The 23,876-nt window shown below is 50.7% G+C and overlaps 1 protein-coding gene across 1 annotated transcript in view; it reads right to left on the reverse strand.

Moving 5' to 3' along the window:
- Window positions 1-19,119, reverse strand: part of ASMTL (acetylserotonin O-methyltransferase like) — a 33,197-nt gene extending 14,078 nt beyond the window's left edge. Inside the window, exons 1-6 of the mRNA XM_056109637.1 lie at window positions 18,978-19,119; window positions 14,528-14,659; window positions 3,883-3,930; window positions 3,400-3,464; window positions 3,004-3,065; window positions 1-45 (exon numbers count right to left, since the gene is read on the reverse strand). The exon at window positions 1-45 is cut by the window's left edge and continues 64 nt beyond it. Of these exons, the coding sequence (XP_055965612.1) occupies window positions 1-45; window positions 3,004-3,065; window positions 3,400-3,464; window positions 3,883-3,930; window positions 14,528-14,659; window positions 18,978-19,070 (445 nt within the window). The 5' untranslated portion in view covers window positions 19,071-19,119. The remainder of the gene's footprint in view (window positions 46-3,003; window positions 3,066-3,399; window positions 3,465-3,882; window positions 3,931-14,527; window positions 14,660-18,977) is intronic.
- Window positions 19,120-23,876: the final 4,757 nt, after the last annotated feature.

Here is a 23,876-nt window from a genome sequence, read left to right on the forward strand (position 1 = left end):
GCGTCTCCTCGAAGAACTCAGTCACCTCCGTGTCCAGCCGGCCATCTGCGGGGGCAGGGGTGGGAGCCACGGGGCGGCTCAGGGTCCCCGATACAGCACGGGTGCCCTGGGGGGACCCGCGGGACCCTTCTTTTTGCCTGCCACTAAGGACGGGGAGGGTCCAGCTGGAAGGGGAGGCCTGGAGCCCCCCACCCCGGGGTGCTGGGAGAGGCAGGAAGGACCCTCCACCCGGAGCCCTCAGATAGAGGTTGGTCCAGTGAAGCTGAGCCCTGGTGGTCCCCAGCGTGCTGAGTTCCTCAATGAGGGGGTCACTCGCTGCTTCGGGGACCGCAGACACCCACGGTACTGGGCCGAGAGAGGTGAAGGGTTGGCCAGGAGCAGTGCATGCTGGGAGAATCTGCCTAGCTTGGCCAGGGTGGGGCATGATAGGTGATGTTGGCTACCTTGGCTGGAGCAGTGCATGCTGGGAGGATCTCTCTAGCTTGGCTGGAGCAGTGCATGCTGGGAGAGATGGGCCCTTGGGATGGAGCAGTGCATGCTGGGAGAATCTGTCTAGCTTGCTGGAGCAGTGCATGCTGGGAGAGTCTGCCTACCTTGGCTAGAGTGGTGCATGATGGGAGATGTTAGCTAGCTTGGCTGGAGCAGTGCATGCTGGGAGAATCTGTCTAGCTTGGCTGGAGCAGTGCATGCTGGGAGAATCTCTCTAGCTTGGCTGGAGCAGTGCATGCTGGGAGAGATGGGCCCTTGGGATGGAGCAGTGCATGCTGGGAGAATCTGCCTAGCTTGGCCAGGGTGGGGCATGATAGGTGATGTTAGCTACCTTGGCTGGAGCAGTGCATGCTGGGAGGATCTCTCTAGTTCGGCTGGAGCAGTGCATGCTGGGAGAGATGGGCCCTTGGGATGGCGCAGTGCATGCTGGGAGAATCTGTCTAGCTGGGCTGGAGCACTGCATGCTGGGAGAGTCTGCCTACCTTGGCCAGGGTGGGGCATGATGGGAGATGTTAGCTAGCTTGGCTGGAGCAGTGCATGCTGGGAGAAGTGCATGATGGGAGAAATGGGCCTTTGGGATGAGGCAATGCATGCCGGGAGAGTCTGTCTAGCTTGGCTACAGTGGTGCCTGATGTTAGCTAGGTTGGCTGAAGCAATGCATTATGGGAGAGATGGGTTCTTGGGCGGGAGCAGTGCATGATGGGAGAATCAGTCTAGCCCGGCTGGAGCAGTGCATGCTGGGTGAGATGGGCCCTTGGGATGGAGCAATGCATGCTGGGAGAATCTGTCTAGCTTGGCTGGCGCAATGCATGCTGGGAGAAATGGGCCCTTGGGATGGAGCAATGCATGCTGGGAGAATCTGTCTCGCTTGGCTGGCGCAATGCATGCTGGGAGAAATGGGCCCTTGGGATAAAGCAATGCATGCTGGGAGAATCTGTCTAGCTTGTTTGGAGCAATGAGTGATGGGAGAGATGAATGTTTGTCCTGGAGCAGTGCATGCTGGGAGATACGTTTCTTGGACTGGAGCACTGCATGCTGGGAGAATCTCTCTAGCCTGGCTCGAGCAGTGCATGCTGGGAGAGACGGGAGCTTGGGCTGGAGCAGTGCATGCTGGGAGAATCTGTCTAGCTTGGCTACAGTAGTGCATGCTGGGAGATGTTCGCTAGGTTGGCTGAAGCAATGCACTATGGGAGAGATGGGTTCTTGGGCTGGAGCAGTGCATGATGGGAGAGATGGGCCCTTGGGATGAAGCAGTGCATGCCGGGAGAATCTAACTTGGCTGGGGCAGTGCATGCTGGGAGAATCTGTCTATGTTGGCTGGAGCAGTGCATGCTGGGGGAGATGGGCCCTTGGGATGAAGCACTGCATGCTGGGAGAATCTGCCTAGCTTGGCTGCATCAGTGCATGATGGAAAAAATGGGCCCTTGGGCGGGAGCAGTGCATGCTGGGAGAAGTTAGCTAGCTTGGCTGGAGCAATGCATGCTGGGAGAATCTGTCTAGCTTGGCTGGCGCAGTGCATGCTGGGAGAAATGGGCCCTTGGGATGAAGCAATGCATGCTGGGAGAATCTGTCTAGCTTGTTTGGAGCAATGAGTGATGGGAGAGATGAATGTTTGGCCTGGAGCAGTGCATGCTGGGAGATACGGTTCTTGGACTGGAGCACTGCATGCTGGGAGAATCTGGCTAGCTTGGCTGCAGCAGTGCATGATGGAAAAAATGGGCCCTTGGGCGGGAGCAGTGCATGCTGGGAGAAGTTAGCTAGCTTGGCTGGAGCAATGCATTATTGGAGAGATGGGCCCTTGGGATGGAGCAATGCATGCTGGGAGAATCTGTCTAGCTTGGCTGGCGCAATGCATGCTGGGAGAAACGGGCCCTTGGGATAAAGCAATGCATGCTGGGAGAATCTGTCTAGCTTGTTTGGAGCAATGAGTGATGGGAGAGATGAATGTTTGGCCTGGAGCAGTGCATGCTGGGAGATACGGTTCTTGGGCTGAAGCAGTGCATGCTGGGAGAATCTCTCTAGCCTGGCTCGAGCAGTGCATGCTGGGAGAGATGGGAGCTTGGACTGGAGCACTGCATGCTGGGAGAATCTGGCTAGCTTGGCTGGAGCAATGCATTATGGGAGAGATGGTCCCTTGGGCTGGAGCAGTGCATGCTGGGAGAATCTCTCTAGCTTGGGCTGGAGCACTGCATGCTGGGAGAATCTCTCTAGCTTGGCCTGGGGCACTGCATGCTGGGAGAATCTCTCTAGCCTGGCTCGAGCAGTGCATGCTGGGAGAGATGGGAGCTTGGACTGGAGCACTGCATGCTGGGACAATCTGGCTAGCTTGGCTGGAGCAATGCATTATGGGAGAGATGGTCCCTTGGGCTGGAGCAGTGCATGCTGGGAGAATCTCTCTAGCTTGGGCTGGAGCACTGCATGCTGGGAGAATCTCTCTAGCTTGGGCTGGAGCACTGCATGCTGGGAGAGATGGGAGCTTGGACTGGAGCAGTGCCCGCGGGTGGACCTGCTTACCTGAGCTGTGGCAGTGGACGATGACCACCCCCGTGAAGACGCTGTGCTCCTTCCCGTTCAGCCTGCGCGAGAGAAAAGGCTGACGGGTCTAGTGGGGGTCAGGGGGCAGGCCCCCAGGGCTCTCTCAGCCTGCAGGTCTCTTCCGCTCCGAGGGGCGCAGAGAGACCCTCACAGAGGACGCACTGGCCACACCCAGGGTCCACCAGGGCCCCCCCTTCAGACACAGCGGCCGGCTCCCACCCACCCAAGTGGAAGCAGAGTGTCCGGTGCCGGGGTTTGGGGTCAGTTGGGTGACGCGGGCAGACGGGAGGGTGAGTTTTGGCAGTCACAGGTCAATGTTCCCTTAACCCCGAGCACTGGAGCAGGGGACGGGACGAGGGAGGGGCCCAGCCCCACCTGGACAGCATGCGGTAGGCGTCCTGCTTGTCCACTGGCTTCTCCAGAATCAGCCCGCCCACGGCCTGGAGAGAAAGAGCAGGACGGTCCCCTCAGGCCCACCACAGCCGAGCCCAGCCGGGGACTCAGGACACAGCAGGTGCAGGACGACCCGGTCCTGATTCCTGGCACCCAGCTCGGGGTGGAGAGTTTGGGGGCCCCTCCTGGCAGGGCTCAGGGCTGACTCCTGCTCCTGTGCTCACGGCTCACTCCTGGCTCTGTGCTCATGGATTACTCCTGGCTCAGTGCTCAGGACAGGGTGCGGGAGGCCCAGCCAGATACAGAGACCCAAGGAGGATCCACAGGATACCTGGACAGAGGGGCTCAGAGAAAGCCACCCCCAGCCCCCTGGGACACCCTGGGACAGCCTCATCCACCTGGCCCACCCCACCCTGTCCTTGGGCAATGCCCAGGGCTGCGTGTGGATTATGGGAGTGGACTCACCACAATGGTGTCGGCTCCGATGACCACATCCGGGGCCCGGAGGTCCTTCTGGAAGAAAGAGAGGCCACGGGTTTAGATGGGTCATACTGGGCGTCCACCCTGGGCTCGGAGGGGAGACGGTCGCACCAACTGACGGGCCCGGGGCAGGAGTGGACACCAAAGATGCAGGGCTTGGGTGCATAATTGATGCAAATTATGCAATTTGCATAATTGGGGCAAATTATGCAAAGATGCATAATTGGGGCCCCCAGTTGGAGTGTCCAGGCCCCCACAAGCGCAGCTTCCTCAGAGTCTGGGTTCTGGGCAACCCCCCCAAGCCGGCAGGGTCCAATTCAGAGGGTTTAGTTGTTCCCCCATGTGAGGGGCAGGGATGGTCCTTAGGAGAGCAGCGTGAGTTCCACCGTACAGTGGACCTTGCTGTTCCTGGGGTCAGGGAGCAGCCTAGGGCTCTGGGGGCGTCTGCCCCGGAAACCCAGAGGCAGACACAGATGCAGCCGGCCACGTCCCCGCCCGGTCCAGGGAGACGCGCAGCCCACGGCATCTGCAAGATCTGATTTTTGTTGTCACAGTACCCCGGAGGAGACAGAGAAGGACGTGGAACCCCAGTCCTAAGGCGTGCGGGACGCTACGAGGACGTGGAACCCCAGTTCTAAGGCGTGCGGGACGCTACAAGGAGGAGCCACAAGTCTTGGGAATGTGTGTGGGTCTAGGGCACGGCCACCAAGTGGCCAAGCGGATCTAGACGGGGCCGACATGCTGCACAGAGGCGTTCACTGTGTCCATGCCGCGTCACCAAGGGCAGCCCCGAGAGCATTCAAGGACGTGGGGACACACAGGGCGAGATTTCAGGGAGAGCGACTCTCCCTCAGGGCCGTGTCGTGGACCGCTTTCATCCACGGCACAGACACGTGTCCTCTGGGTGAGGAACTGTGTCGGGCGGGCGGGGTTCTGTATTGCTCACTTTGCATGAGTCTGTCAAGTAGTAACACCGAGTATCATTGCAAGAGACTGTTGGGTAGTAACATAAAGTCGTGGCCACTTACTTGTGGTATTGCAAACCACAACACCCAAGAGGAGAGAGTAAAAGGGAATGTGTCTGCCACAGAGGCAGGGGGATAGGGTGGGGATGGTGGGAGGGATGCTGGGAACATGGGTGGTGGAGAATGGAGGCATGGGTACTCGATCTTTGTATGACTGAAGCGTAAGCACGAAAGTTTGTAAGTCTGTAACAGTACCTCACAGTGATAACATTAAAAAAATAAAGTCTTGGGGCTGGAGCGAGAGCCCAGCGGGAAGGGCGTTTGCCTTGCACGTGGCCGACCCGGGTTCGATTCCCAGCATCCCGTATGGTCCCCCGAGCACCGCCAGGAGTCATTCCTGAGTGCATGAGCCAGGAGGAACCCCTGTGCATCGCCGGGTGGGACCCAAAAAAGCAAAAATAAATAAAGTCTTGGTGATATTAATTGTATGCCACGAGTGACCTTGTGTGGCTCACTGCAAGAGTCTGTTTGTTGGCTAGTAACACAGCGTAAAGGGCTTAGCGATATTTATTCGACGCCGTGAGTGATTGATTCCATGTTGCTCATTACAAGAGACCGTTGAATAATAACATATCAAGTAATGGTATAGCGACATGAATTCGACCTCACGAGTGACTCTGTTCCTCGTTGCAAGAGTCCGTGGAGTCGTGATATCGAGTAGATGCTTAATATTAACTCGATGACATGGATGATTCTGGTTGCACGTTGCCGGAGATAGTTGAGTAGCAACTTAGAGTAAGTAGCATCAATCCTACTTCATGAGTGTTTCTGTGTTACTCATTGCAAGACTCTGTTGGGCTTAGTGATATTAATTCTGTCATGAATGATTCTGTTGCTCATTCAAGAGTCTAGCGTAGTAACACAGTAATGATTTAGCAACAATATTTCTCATTACAAGCCCGTTGTAGTAACAGTAACGATTTAGCAACAACAGGCTCACTGCAAGTCTTGTAGTAACATAGTAATGTTTTAGCAACAATGTTGCTCGTTCCAAGAGGCTGTTGTAGTAACATAGAGTAATGGTTTGGCAACAATGTTGCTCATTGCAAGAACTTGTAGTAACATAGAGTAATGGTTTAGCAACAATGTTGCTCATTACAAGTCTGTTGTAGTAATAGATAGTAATGATTTAGCAACAAGGTGCTCACTGCAAGTCTTGCAGTAACATAGTACTGTTTTAGGAACAACGTTGCTGGTTCCAAGAGGCTGTTGTAGTAACATATAGTAATGGTTTAGCAACAATGTTGCTCATTGCAAGAATGTGTTGGAGTAACATATAGTAATGGTTTAGCAACAATGTTGCTAATTGCAAGAGTGTTGTAGTGACAGTAATGGTTTAGTAACAAGGTTGCTCATTGCAAGAGTCTGTTGTAGTAACATATACTAATGGTTTGACAACAATGTTGCTCATTGCAAGGGTCTGTTGAAGTAACATATAGCAATGGTTTGGCAACAATGTTGCTCATTGCAAGTCTGTTGTAACATATAGTAATGGTTCGGCAACAATGTTGCTCATTGCAAGAGTCTGTTGTTGTACCATATAGTAACGGTTTGGCAACAAGGTTGCTCACTGCAAGAATCTGTTGGAGGAACAAGTAGTAATGGTTTAGCAACATTATTTCTACCTCATGAGAGATTCTTTGCTGTCACTGCAATACTCTGTTGAACAGTAACATATGGTCCTCCTTAAGCAGCATTAATTCTGTCAGGAGCGATTCCATGCTGCCAATATTGTGAGACTGCCAAACAGAAACATCAAGTGGGAGTGGGTCTGTTGCTCATGCCAAGTCTGTGCGACAGTAACATACAGGGGAGGCTGAGCAGTATTCATTCTGTGTCAGGAGTGAGTCTCTATTACTCGCTGTAAGAGGTACATACAGTGACTGTTTACCATTATTAATTCTCCGTCATGTGCTGCCTGAACAGTAGGTAGAGTAATGGTGTGGCCACATAAATTAGAGGTCATAAATGATTCTGTGTTACTCAATAGTCTCTCATTAACGGGTTAGTCTCTCCTGGTGTAACACAGTGACGGGTTAGGACATCAGTTCTACACCACAGACAAGACAATTATTAAGTCTGTCGTAGGAGGGCACTGCAACAGATTAGGACATTAAGGATCATAAACAATACTGTTGTATTCATTACAGCAGTCGGTTCTAGGCAGCGTATGATAAAGGATCAACAACATTAGTCCTATGCCCTCCACGGCGGTATTAATAATTACAGTACTGTGCGACACAGAGACATATGCTAATGTCCTGATGTGGATGAATGATGTGAGTTTTCTATCATGAACGACAGTCTTATTAAAATTCCATCATACAGTAAGACCTAAATGGACCAGGATATGAATCAGCATAATTAATATATTTCTATTAAGCAGAATACGACAGAGCAGTATTGCAACAGACTCAGGCAATTACTATGAAGGATAGCATGGTGTTAATTCTCGTCTACTCGGTGATAATACACAGTTATGGATGGCAACGCCAATTCTCTGTCAGAAGTGATACCAAGCCAACCCATCGGCAGAGTCCACTCTACACCCAGTAGACATCTCGGCACTGTGGATTCTCCACCCTACCTGATAGTTCTTTGAATTACAGCAGTGTGGGGGGTGAACTCGAAACATGAATTCTGTGTCCTGACTGAGCCCTAAGCTGTAACCTGCAACTTTGCTGTATGTGACAATACATACTTATCGTAGCGGGTAGGAATGGGTCATCAATGTTGATTCTTTCTCAGAAATGATGCCGTCTTATTAGTGAGTCATCTGTGCAGTAGTGGACTGTCACCGTTAATTCTGTGTCATAAGTGACGCTGTTTAATTACTTCACAGGCAGTCTCTTGTGTGGTGACCACAGCAGGGGCCTGTCTATGGAGACTCTGTACAGAGATGACGCTGTCTTATTGATCGTGAGCCGGCATGGATTCTATCAATATTGATTCTACATCATAAGCGATGCTAACTAATTATTAATCGCAAGAGTCATGGAGAGTAATAGGTTATCAACAGTTATGCTACATCATTAACGGCACAGTTTTATTCAGGATGATACTCTACTGAGCAGTCATGGGACTATCTCCATTGATTCTCTGTCAGCAGTGATACTGTTTGTGATATTACTCTGCTGAGTAGTACTAGAACACCCGGAGTAATTCTCTGTCACCACTGATGATACTGTTTTACCCAGGGTGATACTCCACTGAGCAGTCATGGGACTATCTCCATTGATTCTCTGTCATCAGTGACACTGTTTGTGATATTACTCTGCTGACTGGTACTAGAACACCCAGAGTAATTCTCTGTCACCACTGATACTGTTTTATTCAGGGTGATACTCTACTGAGCAGTCATGGGACTATCTCCATTAATTCTCTGTCATCAGTGACACTGTTTGTGATATTACTCTGCTGAGTAGTACTAGAACACCCGGAGTAATTCTCTGTCACCACTGATACTGTTTTATTCAGGGTGATACTCCACTGAGCAGTCATGAGACTATCTCCATTAATTCTCTGTCAGCAGTGATACTGTTTGTGATATTACTCTGCTGAGTAGTACTAGAACACCCAGAGTAATTCTCTGTCACCACTGATACTGTTTTATTCAGGGTGATACTCTACTGAGCAGTCATGGGACTATCTCCATTAATTCTCTGTCATCAGTGACACTGTTTGTGATATTACTCTGCTGAGTAGTGCTAGAACACCCAGAGTAATTCTCTGTCACCACTGATACTGTTTTATTCAGGGTGATACTCCACTGAGCAGTCATGAGACTATCTCCATTAATTCTCTGTCAGCAGTGATACTGTTTGTGATATTACTCTGCTGAGTAGTACTAGAACACCCAGAGTAATTCTCTGTCACCACTGATACTGTTTTATTCAGGGTGATACTCTACTGAGCAGTCATGGGACTATCTCCATTAATTCTCTGTCATCAGTGACACTGTTTGTGATATTACTCTGCTGAGTAGTACTAGAACACCCGGAGTAATTCTGTCACCACTGATACTGTTTTATTCAGGGTGATACTCCACTGAGCAGTCATGAGACTATCTCCATTAATTCTCTGTCAGCAGTGATACTGTTTGTGATATTACTCTGCTGAGTAGTACTAGAACACCCAGAGTAATTCTCTGTCACCACTGATACTGTTTTATTCAGGGTGATACTCTACTGAGCAGTCATGGGACTATCTCCATTAATTCTCTGTCATCAGTGACACTGTTTGTGATATTACTCTGCTGAGTAGTGCTAGAACACCCAGAGTAATTCTCTGTCACCACTGATACTGTTTTATTCAGGGTGATACTCCACTGAGCAGTCATGAGACTATCTCCATTAATTCTCTGTCAGCAGTGATACTGTTTGTGATATTACTCTGCTGAGTAGTACTAGAACACCCAGAGTAATTCTCTGTCACCACTGATACTGTTTTATTCAGGGTGATACTCTACTGAGCAGTCATGGGACTATCTCCATTGATTCTCTGTCATCGGTGATACTGTTTGTGATCTTACTCTGCTGAGTAGTGCTAGAACACCCAGAGTAATTCTCTGTCACCACTGATGATACTGTTTTACCCAGGATGATACTCTACTGAGCAGTCATGGGACTATCTCCATTGATTCTCTGTCATCAGTGACACTGTTTGTGATATTACTCTGCTGACTAGTACTAGAACACCCAGAGTAATTCTCTGTCACCACTGATGCTGTTTTATTCAGGGTGGTACTCTACTGAGCAGTCATGGGACTATCTCCACTGATTCTCTGTCATCAGTGACACTGTTTGTGATATTACTCTGCTAAGTGTGCTAGAACACCCAGAATAATTCTCTGTCACCACTGATGCTGTTTTATTCAGGATGATACTGTCCTGAGCATTCGTGGGACTACCACCATCAACTCTGTCATTAGTGGTACTATTTTATTCATGATAATACTCTACTGAGCAGTACTGGAGTATCACCACTCTCTGTCCTCAGTGATACTGTTTTATTCATGATGATACTCTACGGAGTAGTGCTAGAGTATCAACAGTGATTCTCTCTCATCAGTGACACTGTTTTATTCATAACATTCTACTGAGCTAGGACTATCACCATGACACTCTGTTATCAGTTGTAGGATAACTTTGGTCTGTCCTTTCTGCCTTCCGGAGTTCTTCAACCAGTGATGCTGTTTTAATTCATGAAAATAACCTATTGAGAGATACTGGAGTATGAACAGTAATTCTCTGTCATCAGTGATACCAATTGGGTATCAACAGTGAGTCGCTGCCATCAGTGATACTGTTTATTCATGATAATACTCTATCGAGTAGTACCGGAGTATCAACATTAATTTTGTTCTCAGTGATGCTGTTTTCTTCACAATACTCTATTGAGTCATAATGGAGTACCACCACTAATTCTGTCATTGCTGATGCTATCGTATTCACAATTCGCCACGAAGCAGTACTGGAGTATGACCACAAATTCTCTGTCCTCAGTGATACTGTCTTATTCGTGATAATAATACTCTACTGAGCAATGCTGGAGTATCACCAGGAATTCTCTGTATTTAATACTGATGCTGTCTTATTCATGGTAATCTACTGAACAGTACTGGGGTATCACCAGGCATTCTCTGTCATTACGGATACTGTCTCCTTCGTGATAATACTCTTCTTATAGAGTAGTGATGGAGTATCACTACTAATTCTGTCATCAACGATACTGTCTTATTCATGGTAATAGTCTACTAGCGGTAATGGAGTTTCGCCAGGGATTCCCCATCATCAGTAACACTGTCTTCTCCGTGAAAAATGCCCCATGATAGACTAGTAATGGAGTATCGTCAGAAATTCTCTGTCATTACTGATACTGCCTTATTCACGATAATACTACAGCAAATAGTAATGAAGTACCGCCAGTAATCCTGTGTCACCAGTGATGCTGTCTTCTTCATAATACTCCACTGAGCAGTACTGGAGTATCACCAGGAACTATCTGTCATCAGTAACATGTCTTGTTCATCATGATACTCCATTATAGAGTAGTGACGCAGTATCGCCAATAATAATTCTCTGTCATCAGTGATACTGTGTTATTCAGGATAATACTCTACTGAGCAGTACTAGAGTATCACCAGGAACTGCCCATCATCAGTAACACTGACTTCTTCATGATAATCGTCTACTGTAGAGTAGTGACGCAATATTGCCAGTAATTCTCTGTCATCAGTGATACTGTGTTATTCAGGATAATACGCTACTGAGCAGCAGTACTAGAGCATCACCAGGAATTCTCTGTCAGTACTGGTACTGTCTTGCTCATGATAATACCTCACTAAGCAGTAATGACTCTGTCATTAGTGATACCGTGTTATTCATGATAATACTCTACTGAGCAGTACTGGAGTATCACCAGGAACTATCTGTCATCAGTAACACGTCTTGTTCATCATGATACTCCATTATAGGGTAGTGACGCAGTATCGCCAATAATAATTCTCTGTCATCAGTGATACTGTGTTATTCATTCATGATAATACTCCAGTAAGCAGTAACTCTACTGAGCAGCAGTACTGGAGTATCATCAGGAATTCTCTGTCATTACTGATACTGTCTTGTTCATGAAAATACTCCACTAAGCAGTAATGAAGTATCGCCAGTCAGTCTCTGTCATCAGTGATACTGTGTTATTCAGGATAAAACTCTACTTCTTCACGATGATACTTGATTATAAAGCAGTGACGCAGTATCACCGGTAATTCTCTATCATCGGTGATACTGTGTTATTCAGGATAATACTCTACTGAGCAGTACTAGAGTATCACCAGGAATTCTCTGTCATTACTGGTACTGTCTTATTCATGAAAATACTCCACTAAGCAGTAATGAAGTATCGCCAGTCAGTCTCTGTCATCAGTGATGCTGTGTTATTCAGGATAAAACTCTACTTCTTCACGATGATACTCGATTATAAAGCAGTGACGCAGCATCACCAGTAATTCTCTGTCATCGGTGATACTGTGTTATTCAGGATAAAACTCTACTTCTTCACGATGATACTCGATTATAAAGCAGTGACGCAGCATCACTGGTAATTCTCTGTCATCGGTGATACTGTGTTATTCAGGATAATACTCTACTGAGCAGTACTAGAGTATCACCAGGAATTCTCTGTCATTACTGGTACTGTCTTATTCATGAAAATACTCCACTAAGCAGTAATGAAGTATCGCCAGTCAGTCTCTGTCATCAGTGATGCTGTGTTATTCAGGATAAAACTCTACTTCTTCACGATGATACTCGATTATAAAGCAGTGACGCAGCATCACCGGTAATTCTCTGTCATCGGTGATACTGTGTTATTCAGGATAATACTCTACTGAGCAGTACTAGAGCATCACCAGGAATTCTCTGTCAGTACTGGTACTGTCTTGCTCATGAAAATACCTCACTGAGCAGTAATGAAGTATTGCCAGTCAGTCTCTGTCATCAGTGATGCTGTGTTATTCAGGATAATACTCTAGAGTATCATGAGCTGTACTAGAGTATCACCAGGAATTCTGTCATTACTGGTACTCTCTTGTTCATGAAAATACTCCACTAAGCAGTAATGAAGTATCGTCAGTCAGTCTCTGTCATCAGTGATACTGTGTTATTCAGGATAAAACTCTACTTTTTCACGATGATACTCGATTATAAAGCAGTGACGCAGCATCACCGGTAATTCTCTGTCATCGGTGATACTGTGTTATTCAGGATAATACTCTACTGAGCAGTACTACAGCATCACCAGGAATTCTCTGTCAGTACTGGTACTGTCTTGCTCATGATAATACCTCACTGAGCAGTAATGAAGTATTGCCAGTCAGTCTCTGTCATCAGTGATACTGTGTTATTCAGGATAGTACTCTACTGAGCAGCAGTACTAGAGTATCATCAGGAATTCTCTGTCATTACTGATACTGTCTTGTTCATGATAATACTCCACTAAGCAGTAATGACTCTGTCATTAGTGATACCGTGTTATTCATGATAATACTCTACTGAGCAGTACTGGAGTATCACCAGGAACTATCTGTCACCAGTAACATGTCTTGTTCATCATGATACTCCATTATAGAGTAGTGACGCAGTATCGCCAATAATAATTCTCTGTCATCAGTGATACTGTGTTATTCATTCATGATAATACTCCAGTAAGCAGTAATGAAGTATCGCCAGTCAGTCTCTGTCATCAGTGATGCTGTGTTATTCAGGATAATACTCCAGAGTATCATGAGCTGTACTAGAGTATCACCAGGAATTCTGTCATTACTGGTACTGTCTTATTCATGAAAATACTCCATTAAGCAGTAATGAAGTATCGCCAGTCAGTCTCTGTCATCAGTGATACTGTGTTATTCAGGATAAAACTCTACTTCTTCACGATGATACTCGATTATAAAGCAGTGACGCAGTATCACCGGTAATTCTCTGTCATCGGTGATACTGTGTTATTCAGGATAATACTCTACTGAGCAGTACTACAGCATCACCAGGAATTCTCTGTCAGTACTGGTACTGTCTTGCTCATGATAATACCTCAGTAAGCAGTAATGAAGTATCGCCAGTCAGTCTCTGTCATCAGTGATGCTGTGTTATTCAGGATAATACTCCAGAGTATCATGAGCTGTACTAGAGTATCACCAGGAATTCTGTCATTACTGGTACTGTCTTGTCCATGAAAATACTCCACTAAGCAGTAATGAAGTATCGCCAGTCAGTCTCTGTCATCAGTGATACTGTGTTATTCAGGATAAAACTCTACTTCTTCACGATGATACTCGATTATAAAGCAGTGATGCAGTATCACCGGTAATTCTCTGTCATCGGTGATACTGTGTTATTCAGGATAATACTCTACTGAGCAGTACTACAGCATCACCAGGAATTCTCTGTCAGTACTGGTACTGTCTTGCTCATGATAATACCTCAGTAAGCAGTAATGAAGTATCGCCAGTCAGTCTCTGTCATCAGTGATACTGTGTTATTCAGGATAAAACTCTACTTCTTCACGATGATACTCGATTATAAAGCAGTGACGCAGCATCACTAGTAATTCTCTGTCATCGGTGATACTGTGTTATTCAGGATAATACTCTCCTGAGCAGTACTACAGCATCACCAGGAATTCTCTGTCAGTACTGGTACTGTCTTGCTCATGATAATACCTCAGTAAGCAGTAATGAAGCATCGCCAGTCAGTCTCTGTCATCAGTGATGCTGTGTTACTCAGGCTAATACTCCCGTAAGCAGCAACAGAGCATCACCAGGAATTCCCGGCCAACAGTGCCCCTGTCTTCATGATAATACTCTACTGGGTAGCAGTGAAGTGCCCACACGGATTCTCTGTCATCTGTGACACTGTCACCACCCCCCCCCCCCCCGCCAAGAGTGCAGCGGTGTGCAGAGACGCGGGGTCCTGACACACACGGCCCCTCGTTTTCTCTGCACACAGCCCCCTTCTCTCTGCACACAGGGCTGTGTTTTGTGTCCTGTGCTCTGAGTCGCAGACGGGCGTGAGCTGGGGCACAGGGCTGAGGGGGGCGGGCAGCCTTGCCTGGTATAGGCGCTGGGCCACCTCCAGGGCCTTCTGCTTGGCCGTCTCCACCGCATAGGCGTAGGGCGTGGGGAAAGACGCCTTGTCCAGGGTCTCCTTGAAGCGTGACGGCACCACCTCGAACCGCAGGCCCTGTGTGTGCGAGAGAAAGGGAGAGAGAGACAGACAGACGGACAGAGACAGAGAAGACAGAGACAGAGAGTGAATGTGAGCGAGAGACACACAGAGAGAGACACAGAGAGAGACAGAGAGTGTGTGTGTGAGACAGGGAGAGACAGATAGACAGAGACAGAGAGACAGACAGAGACAGAGAGAGTGTGTGTGTGAGAGAGACACAGAGACAGACACAGAGAGAGACAGAGTGTGTGTGAGACAGAGAGACAGACAGAGACAGAGAGACAGAGAGACAGAGAGAGTGTGTGAGAGACAGAGAGAGACACAGAGACAGACATAGAGAGAGACAGAGAGACAGAGAGTGTGTGTGTGAGACAGAGAGAGAGACAGACAGAGACAGAGAGACAGACAGAGACAGAGAGAGTGTGTGTGAGAGACACAGAGACAGACACAGAGAGAGACAGAGAGTGTGTGAGACAGAGAGAGAGACAGACAGAGACAGAGAGACAGACAGAGACAGAGAGAATGTGTGTGAGAGACACCAGAGAGACAGACAGAGACAGAGAGAATGTGTGTGAGAGACACAGAGACAGAGAGTGTGTGTGAGATAGAGAGAGACAGAGACAGAGAGACAGACAGAGACAGAGAGACAGAGTGTGTGAGAGAGACAGAGAGACAGAGAGAGACACAGAGAGAGACAGAGAGAGACAGAGAGTGTGTGAGAGACAGAAAGACAGAGAGAGACACAAAGAGAGACAGAGAGTGTGTGTGTGTGAGACAGGGAGAGACAGACAGACAGAGACAGAGAGACAGACAGAGACAGAGACAGAGACAGAGAGTGTGTGTGAGATAGAGAGACAGACAGAGAGAGACAGAGAGACAGAGACAGAGAGACAGAGAGAGTGTGCGAGACAGAGAGAGACACAGAGACAGACACAGAGAGAGACAGAGAGACAGAGAGTGTGTGTGAGACAGAGAGACAGACAGAGACAGAGAGACAGAGAGACAGACAGAGACAGAGAGAGTGTGTGTGAGAGACACAGAGACAGACACAGAGAGAGACAGAGAGTGTGTGAGACAGAGAGAGAGACAGACAGAGACAGAGAGACAGACAGAGACAGAGAGACAGACAGAGACAGAGAGAATGTGTGTGAGAGACACAGAGAGAGACAGAGTGTGTGAGAGAGAGACAGAGAGAGACACAGAGAGACAGAGAGAGACAGAGAGACAGAGAGAGTGTGTGAGAGACAGAAAGACAGAGAGAGACACAAAGAGAGACAGAGAGAGACAGAGAGTGTGTGTGTGTGAGACAGAGAGAGAGAGAGAGAGAAAGAGGGAGGCGGGTGGTGAGGGTGTCGGGAGAGACACGTCTCGGGTCACATGCCCGGGGCCGGGCGTCCCCGCTGACACCCAGGGCAGCAGAGTCACTATCGATCCCACACACACAAGAGTGCAAAGTGCCGAGGACTGACCCCGGGGCTCCGGGCAGTGGACGAGGCAAAAACAGGCCAGGAGTGAGAGGTGTGGGCGCGACGGGGACCGCGGGAATGTGAGTCTCTATGTGTGTGCATGTGTGTGCGCGTCTGGGTGTATTTGTGTGTGTGTGTGTGTCTGTAGCTGTCAGTTTTCACGTATGAATCTCGGGCCACGGGTGTGTGTGTGTGTGAGTGCGTGGGGGGCGGTGTGTGAGTGTGTGTGTGTACGTGAGCACGTCTGCGTGGGTGTGCGGGACGGAAGGTGTTTGCACAGCTGTGCGTGTCCGTGCCTGTGTGTCTGTGAGCACGCCTTTGTGTCTGTGTGTTCGCCTCCGCGTGTCTCTGTGTCTATGAACGCCTGTGTGTATGTCCGCGTGTCGCTCCGTGTATGTGTGTGTGTGTGTGTCTGTCGCTGTGTACGTCTGCGCGTGTCTCTTTGTCTCTGTGTGTCCAGGTTTGTATGTTAGCACGAGTATATGTCTGTGTGTGTGGTGTGTGCCCCTGTGTGCGTCTGCACGTGTGCGCATGTCTGTGTGTACATTTATGTCTCTGTGTGTAATGTATCTACTTGGGCGACCGTATACACAGGCACACACGTGTGTCTCTGGATGTGTGACTCTCTGTGTGTGTGTTTGTGTATCTGTCTGTCCATACATGAACGCACGTGTCTCTCTGTGTATATATCTATGTCTCTGGATGTGCATATGTACACACACGCATATACACACGGGCTGGACTGGGTCTGTGTGTATCTGTGCATGTCTGTGTGTCTGTGTGTCCGTTTGTATTTCTGTCTCTGTGTTTATACGAATGTACATGTGTGTCTGTATCTGTGTGTGTATATATCTATGTCTCGGTGTGTGTACATGTAGACATGCATGCACACACACAAGCTGGATTGTGTCTCTGTGTATATATACATGTGTCTGTGTGATATATACACATGTATGTGTGTATATATACACAAGCATGTGTGTCTGCGTATGCCTGACTGTATCAATGTCTGCCTACATATCTGTCTGTGTTTATACAAATGTACATGTGTGTCTGTGTGTGTATCTCTGCGCATATATCTATGCCTCTGTGTGTATATGTAAACATGCATGTACACACACAGTCTGGCCTGTGTCTGTGTGTACATATACACATGTATGTGTGTACATATACACATGTATGTGTGTCTGTGTCTGTCTGACTGTATCAATGTCTGCTGATAAATCTGTCTGTGTGTATACAAATGTACCTGTGTGTCTCTGTGCGTCTGTCTCTGTGTGTCTATCTCTATGTCTCAGTGTGTGTATATATGCATATGTCCACACACGTTGGGCCGTGTCTGTGTATATATACACATGTGTGTGTGTCTGGGTATATCTGACTGTATGTACGTCTACTTATTTATCTGTCTGTGTTTCTACGAACGTACAAGTATCTACGTGTGTCTGCAGTTGTGTGTCTATTTCTATGTCTCTGTGTGTGTGTATATGTTTACATGCTTATACACACACAGGCTGAGCCGTGTGTGTGTGTGTTTGTGTGTGTATACAAATGTCTGTGTGTCGTGTATGTCCGACTGTGTGTCTGTCTGCTGATGTATCTGCCTGTGTTTATACGAACGTACATGTGTGTCTCTGTGTGTCTATATCTGGGTGTCTATATCTCTGTCTTGTGTGTATATGAAAACATGCATGTCTGGCCTGTGTCTGTGTGTATACATACACACATGCATGTGTGTCTGTATCTGTGTGACTGTATCAATATCGGCTTATAGATATCTCTCTGTTTATACAAATGTACAAGTATCTATGTGTATCTGTGTGCCTGTGTCTGTGTGTCTATTTCTATGTCCCCGTGTGTGCATATGTAAACACGCATACACATACACACGCCGGGCTGTGTCTCTGTATACACGTGTCTTCATGTGTGTACACGTATGTGCATGTGTGAGAACCAGACAAATGCCAACCCTGGTCCCCCTTAAGCCGGCAGCTGCCCCCAAACACAGACCCCCTCGTCTGTGACGGCTAGAGGCCACATCAGTGCCCACCCAGAGACCCCCTTGCGGGTCCTGCTCTCTGCCCCGCTGGAGGAAGCCCCTGGCCCTGCCCATGGCCAGCTCAGGACGTGGCCAGCTGCCTGGGTGACCTTGGCCGGGCGACCTCACCCTGGCCAGGGGGTCACCAGCCGCCCTGGCCTTGGCCGGTAGCCCCCAGCGTCCGGAGAGACACGAGGTCCCGTCCCCAGACCCTGGTGGGCCCCAGCCTGCCTGGCCAGAGCCGTCCCTCACAGTGACCCCACTCCGAGGCCCTGACCGCAGTCCTGGCCCCTGACCCCAGAGGAGCCCTGGGCCAAGGGGTCCAGCCTGCAGACGCCAGGCTAAGCCGGACCCCCATCCCCAGACCCTGCTGGGCCCCTGCCTGGCCAGAGCCGCCCCTCACAGCGACCCTATTCCGGGGACCTGACCCCAGTCCTGGCCCCTGACCCCAGAGCCCTGGGTCAAGGGGTCAGCAACATGCGTCCAGCCTGCAAACCCGGGGGCTAAGCCAGCACCCAGCCCACCCCAGCATGGGTCAGGGGTCACCAGGCCCCAAGTCGCTGCCTCCCCCCACCCCTGATGCCCGCTGAACCGGGCAGGGGGTCGCCGGTGCATGCCCCAGAGACCCCAATGCTGTCTCGGGGACCCCCTACCTGCACCCGGGGTGCCCCCCAGGTGCGGCCTGGGGGTCCCTGTGAGCCCTGCAGCCCCCAGCCCAGGCTCTGGAGGGGTCAGCACTGCCCCCCTTCAGCGCAGCCCCCTCTGCAGGTGCAGGGCTTGGGGGTCCCCGTCCCGCCCTCCCCCCCGACCCCTCCTCCAGGAAGCTCACCGCGTTGTTGAGGATCTCCTGGCGGCGCGGGGAGGCGCTGGCCAGCACCACCCGCTTATGCAGCAGCTTCCCGAGCACCGGGCACAGCACCATGGCGCCCACCCCCAGCTCTGGGCACTGCCCAGCCGCTGAGCCCCGGCCAGAGCCCAGCAGCCGGGCCAGCCCAGCTCCGCGCTGCAAAAGGGGAGCTCGGGCCCCGCCCACCGGCGCTCCCGCCAATCGCCGCGCAGCAATGGCCGCCCGCCGGGGGGCCGCCCACCAATGGCCGCCGGGCTATGGCGGCTCTGTCCCGCCCTCCCCAGGTCCGTATTGGCCCAGCCACGCTCGAGGCCCCGCCCACTGAAGAGAGTAGACCAATCGGAGATCACCGCCTCCCGACGAGGTCCCGCCCTCCGGCTGTCCCTATAGGTCCGACTGCGCGCGACGTCCCGCCCACACGGGGGTTTCGCCCATTGGGCCACGGCTCATACAAAGTCCCGCCTCCCGACTGTCTCTATAGGTCCGGCTGCGCGCGACGTCCCGCCTACGCTGGGGTTCGGCCCAATGAGCCGCGGCTCACTCGGGCTTCGCCCCGCCCCGATGAGGTCCCGCCTTCCGGCTGTTCCTATAGGTCCGGCTTCTCGAGACGCCCCGCCTACACGAGAGTTTCGCCCAATGAGAAGCGTCCCACTTGGGTTTCGCCCCGCCCCCTACGAGATCCCGCCCTCCCGGCTGTTCCTATAGGTCCGGTTGCGCGCGACGTCCCGCCTACACGGGAGTTTCGTCCAATGAGACGCGTCTCACTTGAATTTCGCCCTGCCCCGACGAGCTCCCGCCCCCGACTTGTTTCTATAGGTCCGGCTGCTCACGACGTCCCGCCCACATGGGAGTTTCACCCAATGAACCACGGCTCACTCGGGCTCCGCCCCGCCCCGACGAGCTCCCGCCCTCCCGCTGTTCCTATAGGTCTGTCTGCTCGCGATGTTCCGCCCATTTGGGAGTTTCATCCAATGAGACGCGTCTCACTCGGGCTCCGCCGCGTTCCGCCGAGGTCCCGCCCCCGGCTGTTCCCATAGGCCCGCTGCGCGCGGCGCCCCGCCCCAATGACTCACGGCCCACTCAGAATCGGCCCCGTGCCGGCGAGGCCCCGCCCCCGAGTTAAGCCACGCCCCCGAGCTAGGATTTGGTCCAGGAGTTAATTCTAAGAGAGGGAATTTGGGGGTCCTGGCTGGGTCGCTGAGCCGGGACAGGCGGACCCCAAGGGTCCTGGCGGACTGCGTGGAGGGTGGGGAAGCGGGTGTGCGGTTCCCCAGTGCCCAGCAGCGGTGGGGGGACGCCAAAATGCCCCCTAAAAGTGGTCAGGGGCAGAGAGGAAGGATGCTGAGGTTGAATGTTGGGTACCAGATTATATTCTAAATATAAATATATTGATATATATTGATATATATTGATATGTAAAATATATAGAATATATTATAAATATTTAGAATATAATATAAATTATTATCTCTATAATATTTATAGAGATAATAATATTGATGTGGATATAATAGTATATATATATTTACCTATATATAAATATGTAGAATATATTTATAGATATTTAGAATATAATATAAATTATTGTCTCTATAATAATTTATAGATATAATAATATTATATGGATGTAATAGTATATATATATTTACCTATATATAAATATGTAGAATATATTTATAGAATATAATATAAATTATTGTCTCTATAATAATTTATAGAGATAATAATATTATATGGATATAATAGTATATATATTTACCTATATAGAATATATTTATAGATACTTAGAATATAATATAAATTATTATCTCTACGAATTATTAAATGAGTATCTATAGATTCTTCTCGATAAATGATCTGTGCATGCACAGATCAGTGTGCGAGGTCTATGTAATTATGGGTAATATTAGATCGATAGATGGGTGTATGAATGGAAGAGTCGATTAGAGATCTAATTATGGGTAATTAGATCGATAGGTGGGTGTATGAATGGAAGAGTCGATTAGAGATCTATTTATATAGAATTATATATAGGTATATGAATTATTGGTATATATATAGTATAGGCGTATGGATCGATGGGTGTGTGGGATATATGGATGCATTGGTAGATTAGAGATCTATTGAATTATAGGTAAGAGATCTATAGACAGATGAGTGTGCGGGTGTTTGAATGGATTGATGAATTAGAGATGGATGAATTATAGGTATATTGGATCGATGGGTGGGTGGGCGTCGGGATGGATGGGTTACAGGGATCAATGGGTGGAGTGATGGGTGTGAGGTGGATGGATGGATGGATGGGTGGGTGGGTGGGTGGATGGATGGATGGATGGATGGATGGATGGGTGGGTGGATGGATGGATGGAGAGACAGATGGGTGTCTGGATGTTCGAGCCGATGGATGATAGGGATCAATAAATGGATAGACAAACGGGAGTGTGGGTGTCTCTGTGTGTGTGTGTGTGTGTGTGTGTACGTATTGATTATACAGATCTGTAGATGCACAGGTAGGTGGGCGCGTGGGTGAGTATCTACAAATGGAAAATAGAGATCAATACGTAGATGGAGGGGTGTGTAGAGACAGACGGACGGACGGATGGACGGACTCTAGGTCTGCAGTTGCTGATATCCTGTAAGGTATCCGGTCAGGCAGGACCAGACCGCTGATCAATACCCGAGAGGGAGGTCGGTCTCGTCCCGGCATCTCGGACTTTCAGCCACTAGGTGGCAGACGCGGTCCGTGGACCGGACACCAGGCCACCCCGACCTCACCCTGGGCCTGAAGTCCTGGACTCTCGGAGACAGGCTGACTCCCGGCTCTGTGCTCAGGGCTGACTCCCGGCTCTGTGCTCAGGGCTGACTCCCAGCTCTGTGCTCAGAGCTCTCTCTCCTGGCTCTGTGTCAGGGCTCACTCCCGGCTCACTGCTCAGGGCTCAGTCCTGACTTTGTGCTCAGAGCTCACTCCCAACTCTGTGCTCAGAGCTGACTCTGGCTCTGTGATCAAGGCTGACTCCCATCTCTGAGCTCAGGGCTGACTCCTGGCTCAGTGCTCAGGGCTGAGTCCTGGCTCTGTGCTCAGGTTCACTCCAGATCTGTGCTCTGGGCTCACCCTGGCTCTGTGCTCAGGGCTGAGTCCTGGCTCACTGCTCAGGGCTGACTCCCAGCTAAGTGCTCAGGGCTGACTCCCAGCTCTGTGCTCAGGGCTGACTCCCAACTCTGTGCTCAGGCTCTCTCTCCTGGCTCTGTGTCAGGGCTCACTCCCGGCTCACTGCTCAAGGCTCAATGCCAGCTCAGTGCTTAGGGCTGACTCCCGGTTCTGTGCTCAGGACTGACTCCCAGCTTTGTACTTGGGGCTGACTCCCGGCTCTGTGCTTGGAGCTGACTCCTGGCTCTGTGCTCAGGGCTGACTCCAGCTCTGTGCTCAGGGCTGAGTCCTGGCTCTGTGCTCGCAGCTAAATCCCAGCTCAGTGCTCAAGGCTGATTCCCAGCTCTGAGCTCAGAGCTCACTCCCAGCTCTGTGCTCAGGGTTGACTCCCAGCTCTGTGCTCAGGGCTGACTCCAGCTCTGTGCTCAGGGCTGACTCCTGGCTCTGAGCTCGGGGCTGACTCCTGGCTCTGTGCTCAGGGCTGACTCCCGGCTCTGTGCTCAGAGCTCTCTCTCCTGGCTCTGTGCTCAGGACTCACTCCCGGCTCAGTGCTCAAGGCTGACTCCTGGCTCTGTGCTCAGGGCTCACTCCTGGCAGGGACACCAGGGGACCATAGCACCTGGCTGGGCCCCGTGAGCCGCAAACGCCTTTACCCCTCACGCCGCGTGCCCGACCCTGGCATGACGCCTCCAAGCCGACCCCTGGGCGTGCCGGCATTCCTGCCTACAGAAACCTCGGCCGCGACCCTGTGTCCAGTGAGAATTTATTCCAAACAAAGGCCACAGGCCCTTTGCACGTTCCTCAGCCGCCCGGTTTCTCTCTCCCTCCGCGCTGCAAACCAAAGAGTCCCGGGGCTGATGTTGCAAAGGCCGGGTTGTGGGCAGCGTGTCCAGCAATGAGGTCGGCGTGCGTGTCCTCAAGGTCACAGCCGTCAGGAGCGGCCCCGTGGGAGACGGGAGGGACAGGGTCCAACCAAGAAGGGGTGGCAGAGACCGAGGCAGATTCCAGCCGCTTGGTTTCTGCATCTCTGATGAGGCAGCTGTTCCCGGCCACGACACAGAGCTTCTGGCCAAGTGGCCGTCATGGACACACCACTTGTGTCCAGTGACGCACGCTCGTGGCCGCTGGACGCCGATGGTCCCAGCCGTCAGCATCTCACGTCCCCCCTGGGGGCCGCTTGGAACACTCGGGGTGTGGGGGAGAGGGACGCTGAGTCCTGGGGTCAGCGGTCAGCTAAGGTCCAGGGACGTCCTCGTTTGTGGCTGACCACAGATGCTCTGACCATCCGGGGGGACGGTCTGGGTGGACAGAGTCCCTGGAGGGCTGGACGTGGTTCCGGGGGGTGGCCCCCAAGTGCTGCTATTTCTGCTTCACTCGGGAGGGAGGTGTTGTCCTGTGTCCATCGGTCAGTCGGGCGGTGCTTTGAGGCTGGGTGGGCCGGGTGAGGTCCTTCCGGCTCAGCCGGGCTCCGGGTGGACCGGCGGGTCACCACCAGGACATCGCGGCCTAAGGGCAGCTGTTTGCGTGACGGCTGCAGTCAGCCACTGCTTGACCTCCTGCCCGGTCCGGAGCACCCTACGGTGAGTCCTGGGTCTGTGCTGCCTCGCGAGTCAGGAATCCCTCCCGTGTCCCAGGGAGGGCCCGACTGCAGACGACAGAGTGACGACAGGCTTGAGTCTTTTTGCTGCGTCCACTACAGAGATGGCCGCGGCCAGTGTCCCATGAATCGCAGG

Source organism: Sorex fumeus, unplaced genomic scaffold (assembly GCF_029834395.1).
Source record: "Sorex fumeus unplaced genomic scaffold, SorFum_2.1 ptg000359l, whole genome shotgun sequence".
In the NCBI taxonomy this organism is placed as follows: Eukaryota; Metazoa; Chordata; class Mammalia; order Eulipotyphla; family Soricidae; genus Sorex; species Sorex fumeus.